Source organism: Cryptosporidium muris, genomic scaffold, assembly GCF_000006515.1.
Source record: "Cryptosporidium muris RN66 scf_1106632373433 genomic scaffold, whole genome shotgun sequence".
Lineage (NCBI taxonomy): Eukaryota > Apicomplexa > Conoidasida > Eucoccidiorida > Cryptosporidiidae > Cryptosporidium > Cryptosporidium muris.
Window position 1 is genome coordinate 262,850 of NW_002196580.1, and position 12,613 is coordinate 275,462.

The window sequence follows — 12,613 nt, forward strand, 5'->3', positions numbered from 1 at the left end:
TGCAGTATAATTGTGTGTCTTCAAAATAGATAAAGGATAAAAAAAAATCACATCTTAAGAGTAATTTACTGATAATTTTTTACAAAGACTACTTTTTAATACTTGAAATTTTATTCCTAATAGCTTTATATCCGAGTATTAAGAACAAAGTGTTTTAAGTCTATGTATAGAGACACTTTAGTAGTTTAATTCCATTATATTAAAATACATGATTCCTATTAAGTGGATTTATGATATCAAAAAACAAGAACTTATTTGAAAATAATAAAATATTATGCCATTGTTGCTTTGAAAATGAGTATATGGTTGCAAAATACCAGGAAATAAACTAATTCTTAAAGAAATAAATAAAAAAAGTTAAGTATATTTAAGAACTGGGTACACTAAATCGGAATGTCCAAAATAATTTTTTTTTTATTGAAATAAAGAAATCTTGTAACTTTTTTTTTCTAAAGATTTCAATGGTATGTTTTTATTAAAATAGAATAGATATCTTAATAAGACGGTTATTTTGGCGCCCTTTTTTAAAAAAAAGTGAGGGGGGGGAGTAATTAAAGAGAAGCTAGAGATAATAATAAAGATATTCTATTTTCTTCCTTTTTTCTTCTTTTTTAATAAATTATTAGAAATGCCAACATTTCAACAAGTATCAGATCGTCCAGATTTTCCAGCTATGGAAGAGGAAGTACTTGAGTTTTGGAAAAGTATAGATGTATTAAATACTTCTTTAAAGAAAGCAGAAGGTAGGCCGAGATATTCATTTTATGATGGTCCACCATTTGCAACCGGATTACCACATTATGGTCATATTTTAGCTGGTACTATCAAGGATATAGTTACTCGATATGCACAACAAAAAGGTTACTATTGTGAAAGGCGTTTTGGTTGGGATTGTCATGGTTTACCTGTTGAATATGAAATTGACAAATTATTGAATATATCAGGTAGAGATGACGTAATTAATATGGGGATTGATAAGTATAATGAGTCATGTCGGGCTATTGTATTGAGATATACTGAAAAGTGGAGGACAACAGTAGAACGTGTTGGAAGATGGATTGATTTTGATAATGATTATCGCACAATGGATCTTTCATTTATGCAAAGTGTTTGGTGGGTATTTAAACAATTATATGATAAAGGATTAGTATACAGAGCATATAGGGTAATGCCATATTCTACTATTTGTAGTACACCTTTATCAAATTTTGAAGCCAATTTGAATTATAAAGATGTAAGCGATCCATCTATTATTATATCCTTTCCATCTGAAGAAGATCCTAATCTGGAGTTTTTGGCTTGGACAACTACTCCCTGGACATTACCAGCAAACACTGCACTAGCAGTACATCCAGAATTAATATATGTATATTTTAAACCAGAAAATAGTAATAAGAAGTATGTTGTCTGTGAAAATCGTTTGGATTGGGTTTTATCTGAGCTTAAAATAAAAAATTATACAATTGAATCAACATGTATGGGTAATTTATTACATAATATAAAATTAATACCTCTTTTTAATTATTATAGAGATTCTGAAGGATCTAATAGATTTTGGAGGATATTAGCAGATCCATATGTTACAGATTCAACAGGTACTGGATTGGTACATATGGCTCCTGCATTTGGTGAAGATGATTTTCGTGTCTGTACTATGCATGATATTATTGATATTCATGGTAATAATTTGCCATGTCCAATGGATCCAAATGGTAAGTTTATAGAACCTGCATCTGATTATATTGGAGTTTGGTTTAAGGATGCTGATAAAGCAATTAGACAGAAACTTAAAAGAGAAGGTAGACTTTTAAGTGATAATACATGTGTTCATTCATATCCTCATTGTTGGAGATCAGATTCACCACTACAATATAGAGCTGTTCCATCATGGTTTATAAATGTAGAATCTTTAAAAGAGAAATTATTAAAGAATAATAATGAAACTTATTGGGTACCTAAACACGTAAAAGAAAAACGTTTTCATAATTGGTTACAAGATGCAAAAGATTGGTGTATAAGCCGTAATAGATTTTGGGGAACTCCTATTCCATTATGGGTTTCTGAAGACTTTAGTATTATTCATTGTATTGGTAGTATAGATGAATTAGAAAAGCTTGCAATTAATCTTAAAGAACCTATTAGTGATATTCATCGACACTTTGTAGATTCAATAACTATACCAGATCCTCGTGGAGATTCTTATCCACCTTTAAAACGTATAGATGAAGTATTTGATTGTTGGTTTGAATCAGGTTCTATGCCTTATGCTTCTTTATCTTATCCATTTAAAAATAAAGAATATTTTAATGAGATTTTTCCTGCAGATTTTGTAAGTGAAGGATTGGATCAAACAAGGGGTTGGTTTTATACTTTAATGATTTTATCTACAGCATTATTTGATAAACCAGCTTTTAAAAATCTTATTGTTAGTGGACTTGTTTTAGCATCAGATGGTAAAAAAATGTCAAAAAGGCTTAAAAATTATCCAGACACAAATGAAATTGTCAATAAATATGGTGCTGATGCTTTAAGATTATATCTTATTAATTCACCAGTTGTAAGAGCTGAAACTTTAAGATTTAAAGAGGAAGGTGTACGTGATATAGTAAAAGATGTCTTATTACCATGGTATCATTGTTATAGATTCTTTATTCAAGAAGCATCTCGTTTTGAAAATAATACGGGAGGGAGTTTTAAGTCAAATTCAAATACAATAAGAAATTGTACAAATATTATGGATATATGGATATATTCTGAAGCTCAATCTTTAATTAAATTTTTTAGAAGTGAAATGGACAAATATAGATTATATACAGTCTCTCCAAAGCTTATTGAATTCTTAGATGATTTATGTAATTGGTATGTTAGATTAAATAGAGATAGAATGAGAGGCTCATATAATCCAGATGATACTTTAATAGCCTTAGAAGTACTTTTTGAAGTCTTGATGATTATAACTAAACTTATGTGTCCATTTTCACCATTCTTATGTGAATCACTTTACAAGAATTTGAGAAGTGCTTTTGATAAATCTCAAATAGAAGATAGTATTCATTTCTTGTTAGTTCCAGATCATAAAGAAGAATTTATTAAACCTCAAGTTGAAGTTTTAGTTGAACAAATGAAGGAAATTATTATTATGGGACGTACAATTAGAGAAAAGAGAAAAGTAAGTCTTAAAGTACCCCTTAAGAATATGGTTATTATACATAGAGATAAAAAGGTTTTAGAAGATCTTGTAATGTCTAAACTTACAAATTATATTAAAGAAGAGCTTAATGTTTTGGAAGTTCAGGTACATTCTAATTCTCAATTTGAACAGATAACTAAATTAGTTGCAATTCCAAACTTTAGATCCCTTGGTCAAAAGCTTGGAAAGCATATGAAGGAAGTTACAAATATTATTAAATCTATGACAACTTCTGATATTCAAGAATTTCTTGAAAAAAAATCAATTGAAATTTGTGGTTTTAATTTAGGAGAGGATGATATTATTATTCAAACTATAATTGATCCAATAGTTCAAGGTAACTCACCAAATATGTTTTATGATGGAGATTCTAAATTTATTATTGGTTTAGATTTTACTTCAGATAGTGAATTTGAATTAATGGCTTATGCTAGAGAATTAGCAAATAAGATACAAAAATTAAGGAAAGGAAATAATATGGATCCTAATGCTAATGTTACTATATATATAGAACAAATTGAAAATATTAATAAATTTGTAGATTCTAATAATAAATTTTTGGATATGATGAATTCTTATGATGAATATTTACAGAAAATAATACGTAAACCTATAAAGTATATACATTCAAATACAAATATTGATAATGTTATATTTAGTGACCAAATAGAGATTGGGTTTGACATTATCAAAGTTACTGCAGCTTTAAATATCTAATCTATATTTAATAGACCTATTAGATATAATATTATCTTTATTTTTTCTAGAGGAAAGGAAGAGGAAATTAGAATTTAGAATGAAATATTTTAAATATAAATATTCATTATTACATAAAGACACATGTATTATCTATATTTCTCTAATAATCTAAATATTTGTATTTAATATGTTGGATATTAGGATAATATCAAAAGTATTAATTTATCTTATCACAATCTATTAGTTAATTATATACTATTTTAATAAACTATAGTCAATAAATTCTGTCTTATTCTAGATATTGAAAGTTGTTATTTATCTAATGTACCGATATTACTTTCTTATTTTTAACATATATTGGCGTCTATTATGTGTCTCCCGCTTGCAATTTTCTAAGAAAGTAGGAAAAGAATAAAGAGGTATTAAGTGTCTAATAATAACAAAAATAATCAAAATTTTTTTTAATGGGAAAATCAAAGGTGAATGTTGAAACGAATCTTCAAGATAATTTGACATATATTAAACCTGAAAATGTATCTCCTCCAATAGATACATCTAAATGGCCTTTATTGTTAAAAAATTATTCAAATTTAAATGTACGAACTGGTCATTATACACCATTACCATTTGGTAGTTCTCCATTAAATAGAAATTTAAGTGACTATTTAAGTTATGGTGTAATAAATTTGGATAAACCTGCAAATCCTTCATCCCATGAGGTTGTAGCATGGATAAAAAAAATTCTTCGCTGTGAAAAAACAGGTCATAGTGGTACATTAGACCCAAAAGTTACAGGTTGTTTATTAGTATGTTTGAATAGAGCTACAAGACTTGTTAAATCACAGCAAAGTGCTGGTAAAGAATATGTTTGTATAGCTCGATTTCATGCAAAACCAGTAAGTAAATTTGCGGTGGCACGTTCTTTAGAGACCTTAACTGGTGCGTTATTTCAGAGACCACCAGTTATAGCTGCTGTAAAGCGTCAGTTACGAGTACGTTCTATATATGAAACTAAATTATTAGATTATGATGAAAAAAGAAATTTAGCTGTATTTTGGGCAAAATGCGAAGCTGGAACATATATTAGAACAATGTGTGTACATATGGGATTATTATTAGGAGTTGGAGCTCATATGCAAGAATTACGTCGTGTAAGAAGTGGTTGTTTATCAGAGAATGATAATATGGTTACAATGCATGATGTTCTTGATGCTCAATATGTACTTGATAATCTTAAAGATGAATCATATATGAGAAGAGTAGTATCTCCTTTAGAAATCTTATTAACAGATTTACCAAGAGTAGTAGTTAAAGATTCATGTGTTAATGCAATATGTTATGGTGCTAAGTTAATGATACCAGGTGTATTAAGATTTGATTCAAATATAGATGTAGATACAGAAATTGTAATGATGACAACTAAAGGAGAAGCTATTGCTATAGGTATAGCTCAAATGACTACAGCTGTTATTGCAACAGTAGATCATGGTGTTGTTGCAGTAATAAAAAGAGTAATAATGGAAAGAGATACATATGATTTACGTTGGGGATATGGACCTAGAGCTTCTGAGAAGAAGAAACTTATTCTTGGAGGGAAATTAGATAAATATGGAAAACCAAATGAACAAACCCCAAAGTCTTGGTTAAATTCTGAGGGTTATTTACCTCAATTAATTGGTGATAAACCACAAGAAAAATCTAAGGAACTGAATAAAATTAGTGAGGAAGTAGAGACTAAAACTAAAGATAAATCAGAGAAAAAGAGGAAGAATCAACAGGAAGAATTAAATGAAGATATAGAGAGCCATTTAAAAGACAAAGAAGATAAGAAGAAGAAAAAGAAACATTCATAAGATAACTAGGAAATTAGTAAATTTGGTATCAATAGTTTTTTTTTTTTAAGATAAGTACTTATCACAATACCATATATGAAATTTGATATTTAGGAACTAATTTTCCACACCTTCGAAACACAGGAAGTTTTATTTTATTTTTTGTTTTCATTATAACTTAAATATTAAGAGAATTTGAAATTTAAGGTTATCATTTTTTTTTTCGAATAAAAACAGGTTGGATTTTTTCTTTCAGTTCATATCAAATATTGGTTTACTTGTGAGGCGGCCGTGACATTTTCACACTTTTTAAGCCATATACTTGAATATCTCTAAAAATTGGGATTATATTACCTAGGAGATTTATTGTATTACAGTAAAATAATTTGCAACTCTTTATCTATATGCAGATATGGGACCTAAATTTCGATACCAGTTCCCAGAACTTGATCTAAATGAGCTGATGCATGAACTTGATATGCTTGGATTTGAAGTAGGTAGTAATTTCTGGGATAATATTACAAGTGAAATTGCCAGTGATTTATATATGAACTGTCTATCTATAGCACTAGAAATAGATATGGAAGATATTAGACCAGAAGAACTATCAGGGCAGGTATTATTAACAGCAATAGATATATTATCAGATCAAGGAAAGCATCATATCAAATCTATTGGAAATTTACGATTCTTAAGATACTGTAAAATACTTTGGAATATGATAGGAATTGATGATTTTACTATGAATGATTTATATAGGCCAACTGCAGATAGAATTTATATATTTTTGTGTGGCTTTGTAAATTTAATGAGATTTAAAGAAGATCGTTGGATGACATATAAAGATGAATTTTATCAGATTGAAGAAATATTAGATAAAGTCGATAAGGCTAATGAACAAATAAAGCAGAGGAAACATGATTTAGCTAATTTAAGATTAAAATTCAATGAATTAAGTGATGAAATTCAAAGTAGAAGAATAGAAAATCAACAATTACAAGAGAAAATGAGAAATTTACATGGTGAGTTTTTACAAAATCAACAAGAATTGAAACGTTTAACACAATTAGATAATGATACACAAGAGGCATTAAAAGATATTGAATTTCGAATAACTACTGGAAATCAAGATATTCAAGATTTAAAAGATCAAGTAGTACAATCTCCTGAACGTTTAAAAAATACAATGGAAGAACTTAATAGATCACTTGAATCTGATCGTAGATTAATTGAACAGACTTCTAAACGTCATAATGAACTACAAGAGAAATTAAATATTTTACGAAAAGTTGAGAAAAGGCTTGATAAGGCTAAATCCTTTATAGAACAAATATTTCAAAGTATTAAAGAAGCTAACAATATAAAACAAAATATTAAGGATATTGAACATCATATTGAAAAGGATAATTGGACAATAGAACAATCTACAGAGGAAGAACGTTTATTATTACAAACAGTAGAACAAATATCACTTCGTATTCAAAATAATCAGCAACATTATGAGAGTCTTATTGAAGAAGCTCAAACTTTATTAGATCAAGAACAACAAAAATATGTACAATGTCAAGTACTTTTAGAAAAACAAGGAAATGAAGCATTTACATTAGAACGTCAAGCTGAATCATTAGAGCGTGATATCTCTAATTTAAGATCTAATCATGAGAAGACAATAAATATGTTAACTAAACAGCATTCATATTTAGTTGAAATATTTTATAAATATAGAAATGAGTTAATCCAAAGATTACAATTATTTTGTAATTATAAGAATTATAGCAAAATTAAAACTAGTGAATCCATATTTTATAATAAAGAAGGACGTAGAGATAATATAATAATGGGAAGATTTACAGATGAGAATGATGAAAATAATAGTCATTTGAATAGAGGCGAATGTGATTGATATGATAGTAAATGTTTCTAAAGAAAAATCATTTATTCTAAATTTAAGTAATACTATAACTTCACCATAAAGGATTAACTTTTATTTGGAAAATATCAAAATAAATATAAGAAATTTAAAGGATATCAGAGATTACTTTTCTTTTTTCTTATAGGTTTAATAAAAGTATATATATTTTTATTCAATATATTATCTGTATTACACTTTTACAATTATTACTTTTCACAAATATTTCCGAATAAATTATTTTTATATAGTCTATTAATAAAAACTTAAGTCACTATTATTTAACTAATAAGTTAATTTACCTTATAATATTACTTAGGAAATTATTTTCAAATTTAAAGAGAAAAAAGAGATTACACACAAAATAGACGTGGCATCATGGGTGACAAAATTAGCGCCATATAGGTAATAAAAATTTGTAGCAGAGTTTGAGCCTTCCCAAGAAACAATCGTGTAGTCATAATTTATTCAGGCTTCTTAAATCTACAGTATAAAGGAATATTTTATGGTATATATTTTAAAGTATTGAATATATATGTAAATATTTTAATTATTATTTAGAGGTGTGAAGTGCAAAAAGATGTTTCGTTGTAGGATATGTGCAGAACCTCCTTTTAGTACTTTATTTAGTTTACCAATATTTGGAGGTTATTTTGTAGATAAAAAAAAAAGTGTTTATCCGACTGTAAGCGAGGGTGACTCGTTATTTGAAACTCAATCATATGGAAGTTCAGTAATAACTCCGTCAAATTTGAGCTCCTTTGAACCAAGAAATGAAGCTGAAACTTTAGCTATTTGTGATATTTGGAAACGTTGTGTTCATGAAAGAAGTAGAGAATTTTGGAGAACACCTGAGAATTTACTTGAGGTCTTATCAGCAATATCAAGGGGAGTTCACCGTTTGGATGACCCTATTCTTGGAGATCCAGAACGTTGTGTTTTGTGGTATGGACAGGTTTCAGCAATTGATGGATGCCCTGTAATTAGAATGAAGAGACCAGAAGAAACTATGAATAGAATTAAAAAAGTAGAAGATAATGTGGAAACTCATACATATGTTAATAGAGCTTTAGTTTTTTTGTATGCAAATGATGAATCTTTTGAAGAATTACAGTTGAAACCTAGAGTTGCTTTTAATATGGCATGTGGTAATAGAAGATGTGTACATCTTCGACATATATCTCTTGAAGATTAAAATGTTTTTCATATTCCTAAGGATATTTTTGTATATTATAATAGACAGTGAAATGATATAGATTATTTGAAATACTCCATGTAAAACAATATAAGATTACAGAGACACGGATGTATTATATAATATCATGTTATCATATATCGTATTATATAATTAACTAGTTATTAAATCCGGGGGAATTTAACTTGTTACTAAATTTTTATTTTCTTCTTCCTTTGTATTTATGAAATATTTTACAGACATTAGAAGTAGTACTTATCTAAATATATTCCACTGTAACTATGATCACTAATAATCTATAATAATTAATATTGTCACTTTATTATAAAGTATTTAATGAAATCACTTAGATTTTTCCACTATTATTATGTATATTAAGTTCCACAATAGTTATATAAGACTTTTTTTTAGAATACAAAGTACTATTTTCATGCTTAGAAAGTGATATCAGCGCCATTGGTAAACTTGGAAATAAAGTCTTATAATACTAATACTAGTTATAATATATTCGTAAGGAATTAACATATTTAAATAATTCTAAATGGATCAGACTGAAATTTATGATGAATTTGGAAATTATATAGGTACAGAATCAGAATCTAATTTAGATCTAGAGATATCATTAGATGAAGATGAGGACCAGTCTAGTGATTCACAAAAAAATCCAACACATGATCCTACAGAAGTTGATGATGTAAAGATGATAAATGGAATAAATAGAATTGTAGATGGTATGGATATAGAGATGGATAATGAGGCAATTATTTTACATGAACATAAAGAATATTATGAAGATGCAGATAAAATCTTTGGTAAAGATGTCGAAATATTGTTTGAAGATGAGGATATGCATCATATAGATACTCCAACTATTGTACCTTTAAAAGATAATAAATTTGATTTAGTAGAAGGAGATATAAATCGAATACAAATAACATTTTCTTATGATTATATGAAAGATATGATGAAACAACCAAAATTAATTAGAAATATTGCTATAGTAGGAGATCTACACCATGGAAAGACAAGTTTAATAGATATGTTAGTTAGAATTACTCATAAATTTTCAAAGTTAAAGACTGAAAAGTTAAATCGCTATACTGATTCAAGAATTGATGAACAAGAACGTGAAATTAGCATTAAAGCAACTCCCATTTCTCTTATATTACCTAATTCTATAAATAAATCTTATTTATTAAATATTATTGATACTCCAGGGCATGTAAACTTTATGGATGAGTTTTGTGCTTCTATTAGACTTTGTGATGGGGCTGTAATTGTAGTAGATGCAATATTAGGTATTTCTAAGCATACTGAACGTATGATATATTATTGCTTAAGAGAGAAGCATGATATTGTACTTTTAATAAATAAAATTGACAGATTAATTTTAGAGTTAAGAATTCCTCCAAATGATGCTTATTGCAAGATAGGATACATAATTAACGAAGCGAATGAAGTAGTAAAATCTTTTTATAGTTTATATAGAGCTGATAAAAATGAGATAGATCGTTTAATATTCAGTCCAGAAAAGGGAAATGTTGGATTTGCTTCTGGTAAATTTGGTTTTTGCTTTACTTTACAATCATTTGCCAGAATGTATTTGAAAGAGTCTTATACAACAACAAGTGAACTTATGCAAAATATAGATAGCTTTTGCAATAATCTTTGGGGAGATTTATATTATTCTAAAAGTTTGGGGAAATTCTTAAGATCAAGTAATGAATCTACATATAAATTTTGTTCATTTGTTCAATTTATTTTAGAACCCCTATACAAGATTTTTATATATTCTTTATCAGAACAGCCTAAAGTTCTATCTACACTTCTTCCATCTATTGGTGTGTATTTAAGCAGATCAGAACTTAAAAAAAGTCCAACTAGTATTTTAGATACAATTTGTAAGAGATTTTTCGGAGGTGCAAATGCCTTTACAGATTTAATAGTTAACAATATATCAAATCCATTGGAGGCATCTCCTATTCGTACTTTTAATGAATATACTGGTCCTCAAAATGATTTATTAGCCCAAAGAATTAGAAATCTTTCTTATGATAGTCCTGCAGTTGCTTTTGTTACTAAACATTATCATACAAGTTCTATGGATTCATTTTATTCATTATGCCGCGTTTACTGTGGAATTCTTAGAAAAGGAGATGTTGTTAAAGTTCTTGGAGAATCTTATACTGCTGAAGATCCTGAAGATATGTCCATATGTACTATACAAAACATTTGGATATTTCAAGCAAGGTACAAGGTTGAAATTAATGAAGTACCAGCTGGAAATTGGACCTTAATATCTGGATTAAACAATTCTGTAATTAAAACAGCGACAATAATATGTGATACAACACGATCAAATAAATATAACAATAATAAACCTTATAAAGAAGTAGATGAGTTATCTTGTAAAAATATAAAAGATGAAATTTTAATAGAAGATCAAAGGAATCAATATTTAACTCAACAAAATGACGATTTACATATACTTCGACCATTAAAGTTCCCCACTAATAATGTGATTCGTTTAGCTTGTGAACCAGTTAATCCATCTGAATTACCAAAAATGTTAGAAGGGCTTAAGAGCCTTGATAAAGCATATCCTATTCTCAAAACAAAAGTAGAAGAAAGTGGAGAACATGTAATATTTGGAACTGGTGAATTACAACTAGATTGTATAATGCATGACTTGAGACGTTTATATGGTAATTTAGACGTAAAAGTTTCAGATCCTAGTGTCCAATTATGTGAAACAGTGTTAGATACATCTGTAGTAAAAAGTTTTGGAGATTCAAGCAATAAGCAGAATCGCATATATATTATTGCAGAACCTTTAGAAAAGGGCTTGGCTGAAGATATTGAAAATGGAATTGTAAAATTTTATGATTGCATAGATAATGAAAGTACTAAATATCATCAACAAATTCTAAAGGATAAATATAATTGGGATCATTTGGCCTTAAGATCTCTTTGGGCTTTTGGCCCAACTTTTGAAGGAGCAAATGTCTTGATAGATGACACTTTATCTAGCATTACAGATAAAAAATCTTTATATGAAATCAAGGAAAATATTATACAGGGTTTTCAATGGGCTACTAGAGAAGGTCCTTTACTTGAGGAGAATGTTAGAAATGTAAAATTTAAGATTTTGGATGTAAGTCTTGCATCTAATAAAGCTAGTCGCGGAACAGGCCAAATTATTCCTGCTGCTAGAAGAGCTTGTTATACTGCTATGCTTATGGCTTCTCCAAGATTAATGGAGCCCATATGCCTAGTTGAAATTGTATGCCCTTCAGAGTCACATAATGCTATAGCAAATGTATTATTGAGAAGGCGTGGGCATTGTGGGAAGGAAAATCCTATTCCAGGAACTCCTTTAGTTACAATATATGGTTTTATCCCTGCAATTGAATCTTTTGGATTTGAAACTGATTTAAGAGTCCATACTAGTGGGCAAGCATTTTGTTCCACTTGCTTTGATCACTGGGCACTTGTTCCAGGGAATCCACTTGATAGAAATATTATATTAAGACCACTTGAACCAGCTCCTATTCCTCATCTTGCAAGGGAATTTCTACTGAAAACAAGGAGAAGAAAAGGCCTCAGTGAAGATGTGAGTGTTCAAAACTTTATTGACTCCCCTCAACTACTTAAAGCTCTGAACCATTAGAGTTAAAAAGGATAGATTAACTTATAGGGCTATTGCTCACTTATACTCAATTTAAATATACACGTGTAAAATTCAGTGTCTCTGAGAACATTGTAGAAACGAAAAACTAGAACAGGCT

The 12,613-nt window shown here is 28.5% G+C and overlaps 5 protein-coding genes across 5 annotated transcripts, besides 9 other annotated features; all 5 read left to right on the forward strand.

Moving 5' to 3' along the window:
* The first annotated feature begins 399 nt into the window (after positions 1-399).
* Positions 400-427: a sequence feature (AT_rich).
* A 201-nt stretch (positions 428-628) lies between these two features.
* Positions 629-3,907, forward strand: CMU_031990 (isoleucyl-tRNA synthetase family protein; the record flags this gene model as incomplete). The annotated part of the gene is made up of 1 exon (XM_002142371.1): positions 629-3,907. The coding sequence occupies one exon, from the start codon at positions 629-631 to the stop codon at positions 3,905-3,907; it is 3,279 nt and encodes a 1,092-aa protein (XP_002142407.1).
* Positions 1,483-1,510: a sequence feature (AT_rich).
* Positions 3,908-3,989: 82 nt separating the features above from the next.
* Positions 3,990-4,019: a sequence feature (AT_rich).
* Positions 4,020-4,320: 301 nt separating this feature from the next.
* Positions 4,321-4,355: a sequence feature (AT_rich).
* On the forward strand, positions 4,354-5,742 carry CMU_032000 (H/ACA ribonucleoprotein complex subunit 4, putative; the record flags this gene model as incomplete). The annotated part of the gene is made up of 1 exon (XM_002142372.1): positions 4,354-5,742. The coding sequence occupies one exon, from the start codon at positions 4,354-4,356 to the stop codon at positions 5,740-5,742; it is 1,389 nt and encodes a 462-aa protein (XP_002142408.1).
* Positions 5,645-5,732: a sequence feature (GA-rich).
* A 391-nt stretch (positions 5,743-6,133) lies between the features above and the next one.
* On the forward strand, positions 6,134-7,624 carry CMU_032010 (Nuf2 family protein; the record flags this gene model as incomplete). Its single annotated transcript, XM_002142373.1, has 1 exon — positions 6,134-7,624. The coding sequence occupies one exon, from the start codon at positions 6,134-6,136 to the stop codon at positions 7,622-7,624; it is 1,491 nt and encodes a 496-aa protein (XP_002142409.1).
* Positions 7,625-7,779: 155 nt separating this feature from the next.
* Positions 7,780-7,817: a sequence feature (AT_rich).
* A 322-nt stretch (positions 7,818-8,139) lies between these two features.
* Positions 8,140-8,190: a sequence feature (AT_rich).
* Positions 8,191-8,210: 20 nt separating this feature from the next.
* CMU_032020 (uncharacterized protein) lies at positions 8,211-8,825 on the forward strand (the record flags this gene model as incomplete). The annotated part of the gene is made up of 1 exon (XM_002142374.1): positions 8,211-8,825. One exon carries the CDS (start codon positions 8,211-8,213, stop codon positions 8,823-8,825), a length of 615 nt encoding a protein of 204 aa, XP_002142410.1.
* Positions 8,826-8,936: 111 nt separating this feature from the next.
* Positions 8,937-8,979: a microsatellite.
* Positions 8,980-9,366: 387 nt separating this feature from the next.
* Positions 9,367-12,495, forward strand: CMU_032030 (U5 small nuclear ribonucleoprotein subunit, putative; the record flags this gene model as incomplete). Its single annotated transcript, XM_002142375.1, has 1 exon — positions 9,367-12,495. One exon carries the CDS (start codon positions 9,367-9,369, stop codon positions 12,493-12,495), a length of 3,129 nt encoding a protein of 1,042 aa, XP_002142411.1.
* Positions 10,002-10,032: a sequence feature (AT_rich).
* Positions 12,496-12,613: the final 118 nt, after the last annotated feature.